The following is a 12,732-nucleotide window of genomic DNA, read 5'->3' on the forward strand; positions in this document are numbered from 1 at the left end:
AATTTATATCAAAAAATTTCAGTTAGATGATAAAATATTTCTTCATCAAGGGCGATTTCATATTTATGAATCAAAATTCTGAAAGATTTATCACTTTAGATACACCGCCATAGAAGAATCCAATTTTAGGTATATATATTAATTGGAATTTAATCTTCTTGAAATTCAATTAATAATAAAAGCCTACAAAAGTTTATTTAACTTAGGACCCTACTAAACAAGCTCTTTTCTAAATTCCATAATGACATACTTTATGACATTAATAGACTCATAATTTTGCACAATGCTATTGGTTTTAGAGTTTGAATATGAAAATATAGTGATTATAAATTCTTACTTCCTATCCTAAATTAATTTATTTTATATTATTTTTAAGAATTCTCTCTCTTATTTCTATTACACTCTCAATTTATTTTATTTTATAATACTGACTCCTAGGCGTTCTTTCCCAACATCTTCTCTCCGGTATACTGCTTTTGCTATAATATAATAATATAAATATCATCTGGACTCAAAAGAAAAAGAATTATTTAATAGGATAAAAGAAAATATTAAATCAAAATGAAATAAATATTTAGTTCCAATGGAGATGGAAGGGCAAAAAATAATTATTGCACATTTAATGCCTATCATATTCAAAATGAAGTGGCTAGAAATCTTTTTTGTCATCACACAAAAAGCCATTGAAGAGGTCCAAAAAAAGATAAAATTGACTCATGTTCTAATTTATATTACATAATAAAAACAAATATATATATATATGAAATGGGCAATTGAATAGGTAGTTAAGGGTAGACAACTAATAAACGTGGACCAAAAGGAAAAAAAAGAAAACAACATTTAAGGCATGGACATTTGGCGTTACCTAATTTTTTTTAGTAAGCAATTTATTCACGACAAGAAATAATCTCTTATATTCGCTTATTATTTGAAAAAAAAAAATTGATTGTGTAAATTTATAATAATAAAAAGATCTTATATTTGTTATATGTTATTCTGTCTTGATATCATGGGAAAAAAAGTTACATCAAATTTAATAATAATATATATCAAATTCAATAAGTAAAAATAAATTGTGATCCGAAATTGATAATTTAAAATCTTGAGTTCGCCGCTGATTATTAACATCATGCTCAAGCATTTTGCTAGATGAATTACAATAAGTAAAGATTTTGGAATAATACTTCATTTAAACATTTTCATCAAAATCCAAATGTTATTACAAAAATACTTTCATTTATTCACTCATACACACAAACCAAATTAATAAGAAGATGTTTCTTAGACTCCACACAAAATTTATTTGTGTTTCGACTTTTCTTTATTCAAATTAGAAAAGACATAATACATATACAAACACTTAAATTAAATTCGATCGCAGCCGACAAGTAAGCACTTCAAATTTGAAAGTGTCTTGAGCGTCTGTTTATGTGTTATGCCAAGCGAAAATAAGTATCAAACTTTAGTGAAATATTTTCATAAGAGAATGTTTGGAGGTTTTTTGATTGCCCAACCAATGTTGCATATGCACACCTATTGCATCCAAATACATTCCACTTCTCCCATGAAATCCCACCACTTTGCCTTGTGTTGTTGATGATGTGAAATATGTTCCTAGTTCCTCTCCAAATGGACCAAACTTCCTTCTAGTGGTGTGAAATGTCAATGATTTTATCACTTTCAATCCCATCTCCTTACTTATTGGACCATAAAATCCAGTAATACATGTTAGGACTTCATGAGGATACTCTAATTTTACCTGCAAAAAATTTGACACACTTTGTTATAAGGGCAATGCTTTGCAATTAAATGAGTGGAGGATCAAAAACGCACCTAAGTATCCGGTTTTTCTCTAGTTTCATACCCGAACTATCAGTTGTGAAACTATCACTAACTATTTATCAAAACACACCTCAATTATCAGTTGTTCACTTTTCCTACCTGAACGATGGTGATGTTTAGGTAGGCAACTCACAGACCTGATAGTTGTGGACTTGTGGTGTAGTTTGATAAATAAATGTCGCACACCTGATAGTTCACGTACGAAACACTTTGTTATAAGGGCAATTCTTTTGTTTTTACCAACTGTCATTCACAATTAAATGAGTGAAGAGTCAAAAACACACCTGAACTATCGGGTGTGTGAGTTTCTTACTTGACTATCACTAAATATTTATCAAAACATGCCTCAACTATCAGTTGTTCACTTTCCCTACCTGAACGATGGTGATAGTTCAGGTAGGAAACTTGCACACCTGATAGTTCACGTATAAAACACTTTGTTATAAGGGCAATTCTTTTATTTTTTTACAGCTGTCATTCGCAACTAAATGAGTGAAGGGTCGAAAACACACCTAAAGTATCCATTTTTTTCTAGTTTCATATCTAAACTATCAGGTTTTTCCAACTGTCATGCGCAATTAAATGAGTGATTGGTCGAAAACACACCTAAAGTATGCATTTTTTTCTAGTTTCATATCTAAACTATCAGGTTTTTCCAACTATCATTCGCAATTAAATGAGTGATAGGTCAAAAACACACCTAAAGTATCCATTTTTTTCTAGTTTCATATCTGAACTATCAGGTGTACGAGTTTTCTACCTGAGCTATCACTACATATTTATCAAAACACACCTCAACTATCAGTTGTTCACTTTTTCTACCTGAACGATGGTGATGCTTCAGGTAGGAAACTCGCAAACCTAATAGTTGAGGTGTGGTTTGATAAGCGCTCGCACAACTGATAGTTCAGGTATGAAACTCAGAAAAATGAGATACTTTAGGTGTTCTTTTGACGATCAACTCAAGTTAAATACAGAGAAGGAAGTGTTTGTGTACCCTATTTGTCAATTTCCCAGCATTTGCACCATGTTTTACTGACCAAACAGATTGTCCATTCCGATCGTACTCAATTTCGATACAACAAATGGCCTCTGATGATTGTGTTAAGATGACTTGCTTGATCCCAGTGAAAACTCCATCATCCCATGGCTTTCCACCTTCTCCACCCCATGGACCAGGTCCATATGGTGCTGGATCTTTCACTATCCTTTGTGCTCCCTAACATCAAACCAAAAACACGAAAAATGATCACCTTAGTATTAGTCTTTTGTCATTTTCACTTGTCTATGTGGGATGTGGAGCATGTGCGTTACTCACTCCGTTCCATTTTATCGCTCTCTTTTCCTTTTTCGTCTGTTCCAAAAAAAAAATGATACATTTCGTTAAGTTAGGAACTCTACTTCATGTCGCGCTCTTGTAGAAATGACACGATATGTTTAATACTACAAGATTCTAAAGATACTTTCGACATGTTATATATGTAGCTATCGCTCGTATTAAATGTAAACAGAAAGACTAGCAGTTAAGTGTGTTAGTATATATTAGGGAACATAACTCCTATGTTGCTCGGACTCTTCAAAAATGTCATTGGTTATGTGTCGAATCCTTCAAAAGTAGAGCATTTTTGAAGGATCCAACATGGGTGTGGCAAAATTTTTGGATTGTCCGAGCAGCATAGAATTCCATACCTCCTCAGTGAGTCCTCTTCTTCCAAGTTTAAAGGTCCATTGTGTACTATCATCAGCCTCAGTGACAGATGTTGGTTTTGGTTTGACAGGTTTCAGCGGAGAAGGGGCAGTTAAAGATGGAGCAATTGCTGCAGCTGGTTTGATAGGTTTGGGGGGAGTTGGTGAAGGTAAGGATGGGACTGATGTTGCGTTTGGTTTAACGGAGTTGGGAGATGGAGCGAAGGTGGGAGTAGGAGGTAAACATGGGGCAACTTTCCCTTCCAACACATGAACACCAAGTGCGTCGAGAAACAATCCCTTCCTACCATGAAAGCCAACAATTATCCCTTCTTTCAACTTTGTCGAAAATTGTTGTCCTTGTTCTTCTCCATAAGGTCCATGTTTGCCTTTCGTAGTATGAAACGTTAGTGATTGGATAATGTTCGGTCCCATAATCATAGTTGGTCCATAGTAGCCTGTGATGTGTGTCAAAATCTCTGATGGATAATCGAATATTATCTGAAAAAGAACCGAATGATGGATGTGAATTAGAAAGAATATCAATAAATCTAACGAGACGACTCATATAGTCATACCTTTTCGGTTTTGAATCCTCCAGTACCACCGTTCTTACTTCCCCACATTGCTTGTCCATTTTTGTCGTAGCAAGCTCTTATCGAAACTATCCCTACGTTGCGTGACAAGTAAACTTGCCTAACACCATCATAAATACCATCATCAAAGACAGTCCCTCCACTTCCACCCCAGGGACAATATGTGACAACACCTTTGATAGTTTTCGACGGGACTCTCTCAATAGAGGCAGGGGCTATATTTGCAACCTGAAACATATATATAGCGTATTTCAGAATACGCAGTATTGGAAAAACGTATAGAAAAGTATGAGGTGTTTCCAACCTTTTTGTTTGGTTCGGTAGAGATGGAATCGCTATCAGAAGATTCAGAACTAGAAGAAGTTTGTCTCGAAAATGTGGTTGGAGGTAAAATGTTGTTGTTCTCCTCCTTGTGTCTAACTGCAAAGATGAGATTAAAATTTTTACCAAGACTTCCTTGTATCATTGAGTATTCATAATTCTCCATCCCTTGGACGATGTTTTGTTTGGTATGAACGATAGAATGGTGTTGCTGAGACTGAACTACAGAACTAATCGGTAAAGATTTATGAATAGGCTCGATATATACTCCGATAGCATCAAGATACCAGCCAGATTTTCCATGGAAGCCAACAATTTTTCCCTTAGAAATCGGCAAAGTGAAATATGTTCCTTGTTGGACACCATATGGTCCATATGTTCTTTTGTTGCTTTCAAATGTAAGCGATCGCACAAAAGCTGACCCCCTTTCGTACAAGCTACTGTAATATCCATGCAGAGAAGTTAGAAACTCATCTGGATAATCAAGTCTTATCTGCAAGAAAAGCACAAAAAGAACATAAAATAGTGTTAAAAACAACTCTATGAATCTCACCGATCAGGGGCATAGCTAGGTAGATGAACCCCCTCGACTGAAAATCACACTGTTTATACATGGTTAACATTATCTTTTACGTATATATAGTAGAGTTTGAACCCCTTTTGGCTTCTTCGTGTATTTACTTTTCACATTTTTGACCCCCTTAGTGCAAATCCTGGTTCCGCTAATTGTGTGAAATAGAAAGTTTCACAAAATAATGTGCTAAGAATAGTATGTACAAGACACAAGTGATACCAACCTTGTCTGTTTTAGCTCCTCCACCGCCACCATGCTTCTCCGCGAATACTGAGGTTCCATTTTTGTCATATTCAACCTTAAGAGAATCAACTCCGGTTCCATGAGCTATTTCCAGTTGCCTTATGGTGGAATAAACTCCGTCATCCCAGTGCAATCCATTTTCACCACCCCACGGTCCGACTGAAATAGTCTGTTCTCTATGATCCTCGAAAGTCTACAAAAGATGATTCATTCTCATGTTCAATCAAATTACTACAACAACAACATCATTCCCGGTGAAATCCCACAAGTGGAGTCTGGGAAGATAGAGCATACGCAGACCTTACCTCAACCTCGTGGAGGTAGAGAGTTTGCTTCTGGAAAACCCTCACTCGAGTACATCAAATCAAAGTTAGGTATAAGGCAAGAAAACGACAATGAAGAAAACATAGAACAAGCTAAAGGAAACAGTAACAACAACAACAAAACCAGTGAGATAACTGGAACACAATAAACACATACTATGCTCAATCAAATCACTAACACACTAACTGTTCAAATCAATCGAAGAACAAGACAAATACTTGCTTACCATATTGAAGGATAACAAGTGAGGATGGCGAGAAAGAGCTCAGATAGTTTAGCGTTTCACAGAAGAGGAATATATAAGCCTGAGAAAGAATGATTTCATTGACAGGAGTGCAGAATATACCGGAAAGAAGCACATTCTTGGTTCCACTTTGAAGGGAAAGAAATGAAAGGAAACGAACATGATTCTCTACACTCCATAATATGCTTTTGGAACTTCTGACAAAGCCCCATACACATATAGGTGTCTAGAAATTCTCACACAGTGCAAAGCGTAATTGTACAGCGATAACTTTCTACGAGATTGGACAAAATAAAGAGGGGAGTCATCAAGAAAACTAGAACATTTTCTGAATATGAATTTGTCCCTTCTGATAATGGCATAGCATCTTTAATCGATTAATAATAATTTACAGATGCTAATTAAGGAAGCGCTTGGCCTCTCGTCATCACATTGAGTTGATGCTGTCAGCACCAAATAGAAATATCATTTTCTAAGAAGCGCCACGAGTCAGCTTTTAAGATTCCATTCTCTTGCACACTAGCTAGCTGCATTTGCCATGTCCATGTGATGTTTTGTACCAAAGCATGTGCCTCGAGCAGTCGAGCTCTATTTGTTGATTTGGAGCCTACTGTTGTGTATAAAGACAATATTCCATACTGAGCAACTTTGCAAGAAGACGTTCTACAGGTATCATTTTCAAAGACTAAATCAATTTCATTCTTTATTCGAATATTTGAATTATATGGACTGACTTCTTTTACGTGAGCTGGGGGTCTATCGGAAACAGTCTCTCTACTTTGCCTGAGGTAGTGGTATGGACTGCATACACTCTACCCTCCCCAGACCCTACCAGGTGGGAATACACTGGGTATGTTGTTGTTGACTTCTTTTACGTGAAATGCTTCACAATGGAGCGTTCTTTTTTTGTGTTTGAAGTTTCTTGTTCGTGGTGTTGAGTGATGCCTATGATATCGGATATATAGTTTTTTGTATTATCTTGTGGATAGCGGTGTTAGTTTGTTTTGCATACTGTACTAGTCTATATGCATTTATGTTTTGTGATTGCTATGTTGTTATCGGTCCTAAGCCGGGGGTCTATCGGAAACATCCTCTCTACTTCACCTGAGGTAGTGGTATGGTCTGCGTACACTCTACCCTCCCCAGACCCCACTATGTGGGAATACACTGGGTATGTTGTTGTTGTTGTAGTCGATAACTGCACTGGTTTTGCAAGGCTTTTTGGTATTTATGCTGCTGATGGTGGCAACTCTTTGTAGACTACGGAAAGAAGTTGAAATGTGGCTTTTTACTATGCATCCATCTCCGCAGGTATAAATATTTGTGTATGATGTATTCATAAACTGAGTCTTGAACTTTTGACTTCGCGTGCAATCTCCACATTGCTTATGCAGAAGAGCCTTAGATATCGAAAGGCCTACCTACACACTTGAACCGTTTGATTACCCAAATCATCTCATCTTTGACGACCTCCTTGAGGTTTGACGATGATATTAACATGGACATCACAGAACTATTTGGAAGTAATCTGTTAGTTTCAATTTTTCGGGGCAACTAACAGACAGTTCAATTGTTTGAACCATAGTGTAATAGACTAAACATGACATTTTCTGCGACTCTTTTGTTGTTGTCCTATTCTGTCTTCCCTCCCTGCTTCCCTTCTCCCTTTTCGCTACACTGTTTAGTTGTGACTAATGGTATTTGCTTGTACTTTGAGGTGGCCAACTAGTTTTAAGTATGGCAACCACTACCAGGTGCTCCGGTGCATTCGTGCAATATGCACGTTTAGCAACTATACCACAAGTTTGATCTCATGTACGTACTCCAAGTAAGCCATTTGTCTACTGGTATGTTGGTGAATGTATGGAGGAGGGCGAGTTCTCATAGGCTCGTGAGGATCTTGTGAGATTAAACTGGATATGTTATAGTTATTGTTGCGACGCTCACTACTTTTTTGTGTAGCCTTGTGGTTTCTCTCATCGATAAAAATTAGAACTATTGAAAAATCAAACCTAAGCACTCACTGAAAAACAAAACTGAAAGCATTTGTCACTCATCTAATGTGTGTTACTACTCAAATCATTGTTGTAACTAAGTATAGTTAGTGTTCGATATCCGTTTTGAAGTTCTGCTAATTTGAATGTGTCAGAAAATCCCACTAAGTCACCTTTATTTTTAGGAGGGAGTCATCGAACGTATGGAGATTAAATTACATCGGACTGCTCATAGTTACTTAGTAGCTATGTAAGCCAATTGTCCACAATATTCTCTAGGAAAAAACATTTCCATCTTGTTTTACTATAACAAATTATTTGATTTGAATGTAGATATCAACATCTAACATATGGTAAAAGAGAAGATTCCATTAAAACATTTTAACAATTAACCATCTAATTTACTAGTTAAATAATATATAACAGCAACATCAGAGTTGCGCAGGTGAGCCCATAACCCACAGGTCCCAGGGTCGAAACCTGGCTCTGAAATATATGCAGAGAGTAGCATCTCTTAACAATGCCCAATTCTTTTCAGCACAGAATTCCATACCTCCTCAGTGAGTCCTTTTCTTCCAAGTTTAAAGGTCCATTGTGTACTATCATCAACCTCAGTGACAGATGCTGGTTTTGGTTTGACAGGTTTCGGCGGAGATGGGGCAGTTAAAGATGGAACAATTGCTCTGCTGCAACTGGTTTGATAGGTTTAGGGGCGGAGGCGGGAGTAGGGGGTAAACATAGGACAACTTTGCCTTCCAACACATGAAGACCAAGTGCATCAAGAAACAATCCTTTCCTCCCATGAAAGCCAACAATTATCCCTTCTTTCAACTTCGTTGAGAATTGTTGTCCTTTTTCTTCTCCATATGGTCCATGTTTGCCTTTTGTAGTATGAAACGTTAGTGATTGAATGATGTTCGGTCCCATAATCATAGTTGGTTCATAGTAGCCTGTGATGTGAGTCAAAATCTCTGATGGATAATCAATAACAAGAGGACTCATATAGTCACACCTTTTCGGTTTTAAATCCTCCAGTACTACCGTTCTTACTTCCCCACATTGCCTGTCCATTTTTGTCATAGCAAGCTCTTATCGAAACTATTCCTACGTTGTGTGACAAGTAAACTTGCCTAACGCCATCATAAATACCATCATCAAAGACGGTCCCTCCACTTCCACCCCAGGTACAATATTTGACAACACCTTTGATATATAGTTTTCGACGGGACTCTCTCAATAGGGGCAGGAGCTATAGTTGCAACCTGTAACATATATATAGCGTATTTCAGAATACGCAGTATTTGGAAAAACGAAAGTATGAGATGTTTCCTACCTTTTTATTTGGTTCGGTAGAGATGGAATCCCTATCAGAAGATTCAGAACTAGAAGTTTGTCTCGAAAATGTGGTTGGAGGTAAAAGGCTGTCGTTCTCCTCCTTGCGTCTAACTGCAACGATGAGATCAAAGTTTTTACGAGGACTTCCTTGTATCATTGAGTACTCATAATTCTCCATCCCATGGACAATGCTTTGTTTGGAATGAACGATAGCATGAGAAGTAGTCAGCAAAGATTTTTGAATAGGCTCAATATATACTCCGATAGCATCAAGATTCCAGCCAGATTTTCCATGGAAGCCAACAATTTTTCCCTTAGAAATTGGCAACGTGAAATATGTTCCTTGCTGGACACCATATGGTCCATATGTTCTTTTGTTGCTTTCAAATGTAAGCGATCGCACAAAAACTGCCCCCCTTTCGTACAAGCTACCATAGTATCCATGCAGAGAAGTTAGAAACTCATCTGGATAATTAAGTCTTATCTGCAAGAAAAGCACAAAAAAAACATCAAATAGTGTTAGAAACAACTCTATGAAGCTCACAGATGTAGGGCGTAGCTAGGTAGATGAACCCTCTCAACGGAAAATTACACTGTTTATACATGGTTAAACTTATCTTTTACGTATATATAGTAGAGTTTGAACCCCTTTTGGCTTCTTCGTGTATTTACTTTTCACATTTTTGACCCCCTTAGTGCAAATCCTGGTTCCGCTAATTGTGTGAAATAGAAAGTTTCACAAAATAATGTGCTAAGAATAGTATGTACAAGACACAAGTGATACCAACCTTGTCTGTTTTAGCTCCTCCACTGCCACCGTGCTTCTCTGAGAATACTGAGATTCCATTTTTGTCATATTCAACCTTAAGAGAATCAACTCCGATTCCATGAGCTATTTCCAGTTGCCTTATGGTGGTATAAACTCCATCATCCCAGTGCAATCCATTTTCACCTCCCCACGGTCCGACTGAAATGGTCTGTTCTCCATGATCCCCGAAAGTCTACAAAAGATGATTCATTCTCAGTTCAATCAAATCTCTACAACTACAACAACAACATGCCCAGTGAAATCCCATGAGTAGGGTCAGTGGAGCATATAGTATACGACCTTACCTCTACCTCATGGAGGTAGAGAGGTTGCTTATGGAAGACCCTCACTCGAGTACATCAAATCAAAGTAGGTATAAGGCAAGAAAACGACAATGAAGAAAACATAGCAACATGCTAAAGGAAACAGTACCAACAACACTGACAACACCAGTGCTATAACCGAAACACAATAAACACATATGATGCTCAATCAAATCACTAACACACTAACTGTTCAAATCAATTGAAGAAAAAGACAAATACTTGCTTACCATATTGAAGTATAACAACTGAGGATGCCGAGAAAGAGACTCAGATAGTTTAGCGTTTCACAGGAGGAATATATAAACCTGAGAAAGAATGATTTCATTGACAGAAGTGTAGAATATACCCGAAAGAAGCAAATTCTTGGTTCCACTTTGAAGGGAAAGAAATGAAAGGAAAAGAACATGATTCTCTACACCCCATAATATGCTTTTTGAACTTTTGACAAAGCCCCATACACATAAAGGTGTCTAGAAATTCTCATACAGTGCAAAGCGTAATTGTCCAGTGATAACTTTCTGCGAGATTGGACAAAATAAAGGGGGAATCATCAAGAAAACTAGAACATTTTCTGAATATGAATTTGTTCTTTCTGATAAAGGCATAGCATCTGTAATCGATTAATAACAATTTACAGATGCCGAGGAAGCGTTTGGCCTCTCGTCATCACATTGAGTTGAACGCTAATGCAGTCTGCATTATCCCAATAGAAATATCATTTTCTAAGAAGCGCCACGAGTCAGCTTTTAATATTCCATTCTCTTGCACACTAGCTAGCTGCATTTGCCATTTCCATGTGACTCTTTAAAAACGAAGTAACAAAGCATGTACCCCGAGCAGTCGAGCTCTATTTGTTGATTTGGAACCTACTGTTGTGAATGAAGTAAGGACCAGGGCATCAAACAACTTGTACATATACTTTCTTTTTTCATTTTCTAAGACTCAATCAATGTCATTCTTTACTCGAATATCTGAATTATATCAACTAACTTCTTTTATGTGAAATGCTCCACTGTGGGAAAAGAAAGTTAGCCCAAAACTGCACTGATTTGCAAGGCTTTTTGGTATTTAATGCTGTTGGTAGTGGCGACACGTTGTACATTATGGAAAGAAGTCGAAACCTGGCTTTACTATATATCCGTCTTCTCAGTTATTAATATTTGAGTATTGCATATTTGAAAGCTGAGTTTTGAACTTTCTTCTTCATGTGTAATCTTCACATTGCTTGTATAGAGGATTGTGGTTGTGAAGTTGTAATCTCCACTGAGTCAGATAATGGACGTGCGCATGTATAACATATTAATAGATCAAATACTAATAACACCGACTAAAATAGTTGTCGAGGAGGAACAATGAAGACAGTGGAAAGTACAATCTACCCTCCCCAGACCCCACTGGGTGGGAATACACTCGGTATGTTGTTGTTGATCAAAACACACGTGGACTATTGTTTTTATCACGAGTTTTACACCCCAACTATCGCTTGTTACCTTATCTTACTTGAACTATCAGCATCTATGAATTAAAACGCACCTCAACTATCAGCTGTTCTCTATTCCTACCTGAAATATCACCACCTTTCAGGCACATAGGAAAATGGAACAACTTATAGTTGATGTGTGTTTTATTACATGGATGGTGATAGTTCGCTTAGGGAAGGGAACAACTGATAGTTTAGGTGTAAAACTCGCAAAAAAACTATAGTTCAGGTGTGTTTGTTACCATTATCTCTTTAAATTTTTCTTGGGAACTAACAGACAGTTCATTTGCTTGAACCATGGTGGAATAGGCTAAACTGATATGCTCCGCGACTCTTGTTGTTGTCCCATTCTCTCTTCCCCTCCGTGCTTTCACGCTCCCTTTTTGTTACACGATGTAGTTGTGACTAATGGTATTTGCTTTTACTTTCAGGTGAACAGCTGGTTTTAAGTGTGGCATCAACTACCAGGTGCCTGGTGGTGACCTTCCTCGGGTGCATTTGTGCAATGTGCATCTTTAGCAACTCTACCACATGGTTTGGGCATGTGATGAGGAGAGGCACTGATGCCCAGTTTGTATGTGTGAGCGGTTAGCTTTGGATGGTTTCGGGAGGGGTAGAGGTAGGTCGAAGAAATACCGGAGGAAGGTAATTAGACGTGCTATGGATCAGTTACAGTTTACCGAGGACATGACTCTAGATAGGAAGTTGTGGAAGACACAAATTAGGTTAGAGGGCTAGTGCGGGCGGGTGGGGCATAGCTAGTAGATAGAAGTGCTTTGGTGTAGCCTTGCTAGTAGTCGTAGGACGGTTGGGGTGAGGGGTGTGCTCCCGGTTTGATAGTGTAGGGTACTACTTTGTGGGTGATCTATTTCATCTTGTTCATGTTTTATTTCAACTTTGTTTACTATCTTTGGTCCTGAGCCGAGGGTCTATCAGAAACAGCCTCTCTACTTCTTCAG

General features: G+C 37.6%; 1 protein-coding gene across 1 annotated transcript; it reads right to left on the reverse strand.

The window, feature by feature from the left end:
• Nucleotides 1-1,188: 1,188 nt before the first annotated feature.
• On the reverse strand, nt 1,189-10,593 carry LOC107844722 (jacalin-related lectin 3-like). The gene is given in 15 exon segments (XM_047397852.1): nt 1,189-1,759; nt 2,840-3,061; nt 3,161-3,196; nt 3,532-4,029; nt 4,107-4,352; nt 4,429-4,938; nt 5,243-5,455; nt 5,813-5,851; nt 8,378-8,500; nt 8,503-8,814; nt 8,816-9,034; nt 9,036-9,086; nt 9,158-9,643; nt 9,948-10,160; nt 10,521-10,593. Coding segments are annotated over 15 exon segments (3,468 nt in total). The 5' UTR covers nt 10,524-10,593; the 3' UTR covers nt 1,189-1,462.
• Nucleotides 10,594-12,732: the final 2,139 nt, after the last annotated feature.

This window comes from Capsicum annuum, chromosome 10 (assembly GCF_002878395.1).
Source record: "Capsicum annuum cultivar UCD-10X-F1 chromosome 10, UCD10Xv1.1, whole genome shotgun sequence".
Taxonomy (NCBI): domain Eukaryota; kingdom Viridiplantae; phylum Streptophyta; class Magnoliopsida; order Solanales; family Solanaceae; genus Capsicum; species Capsicum annuum.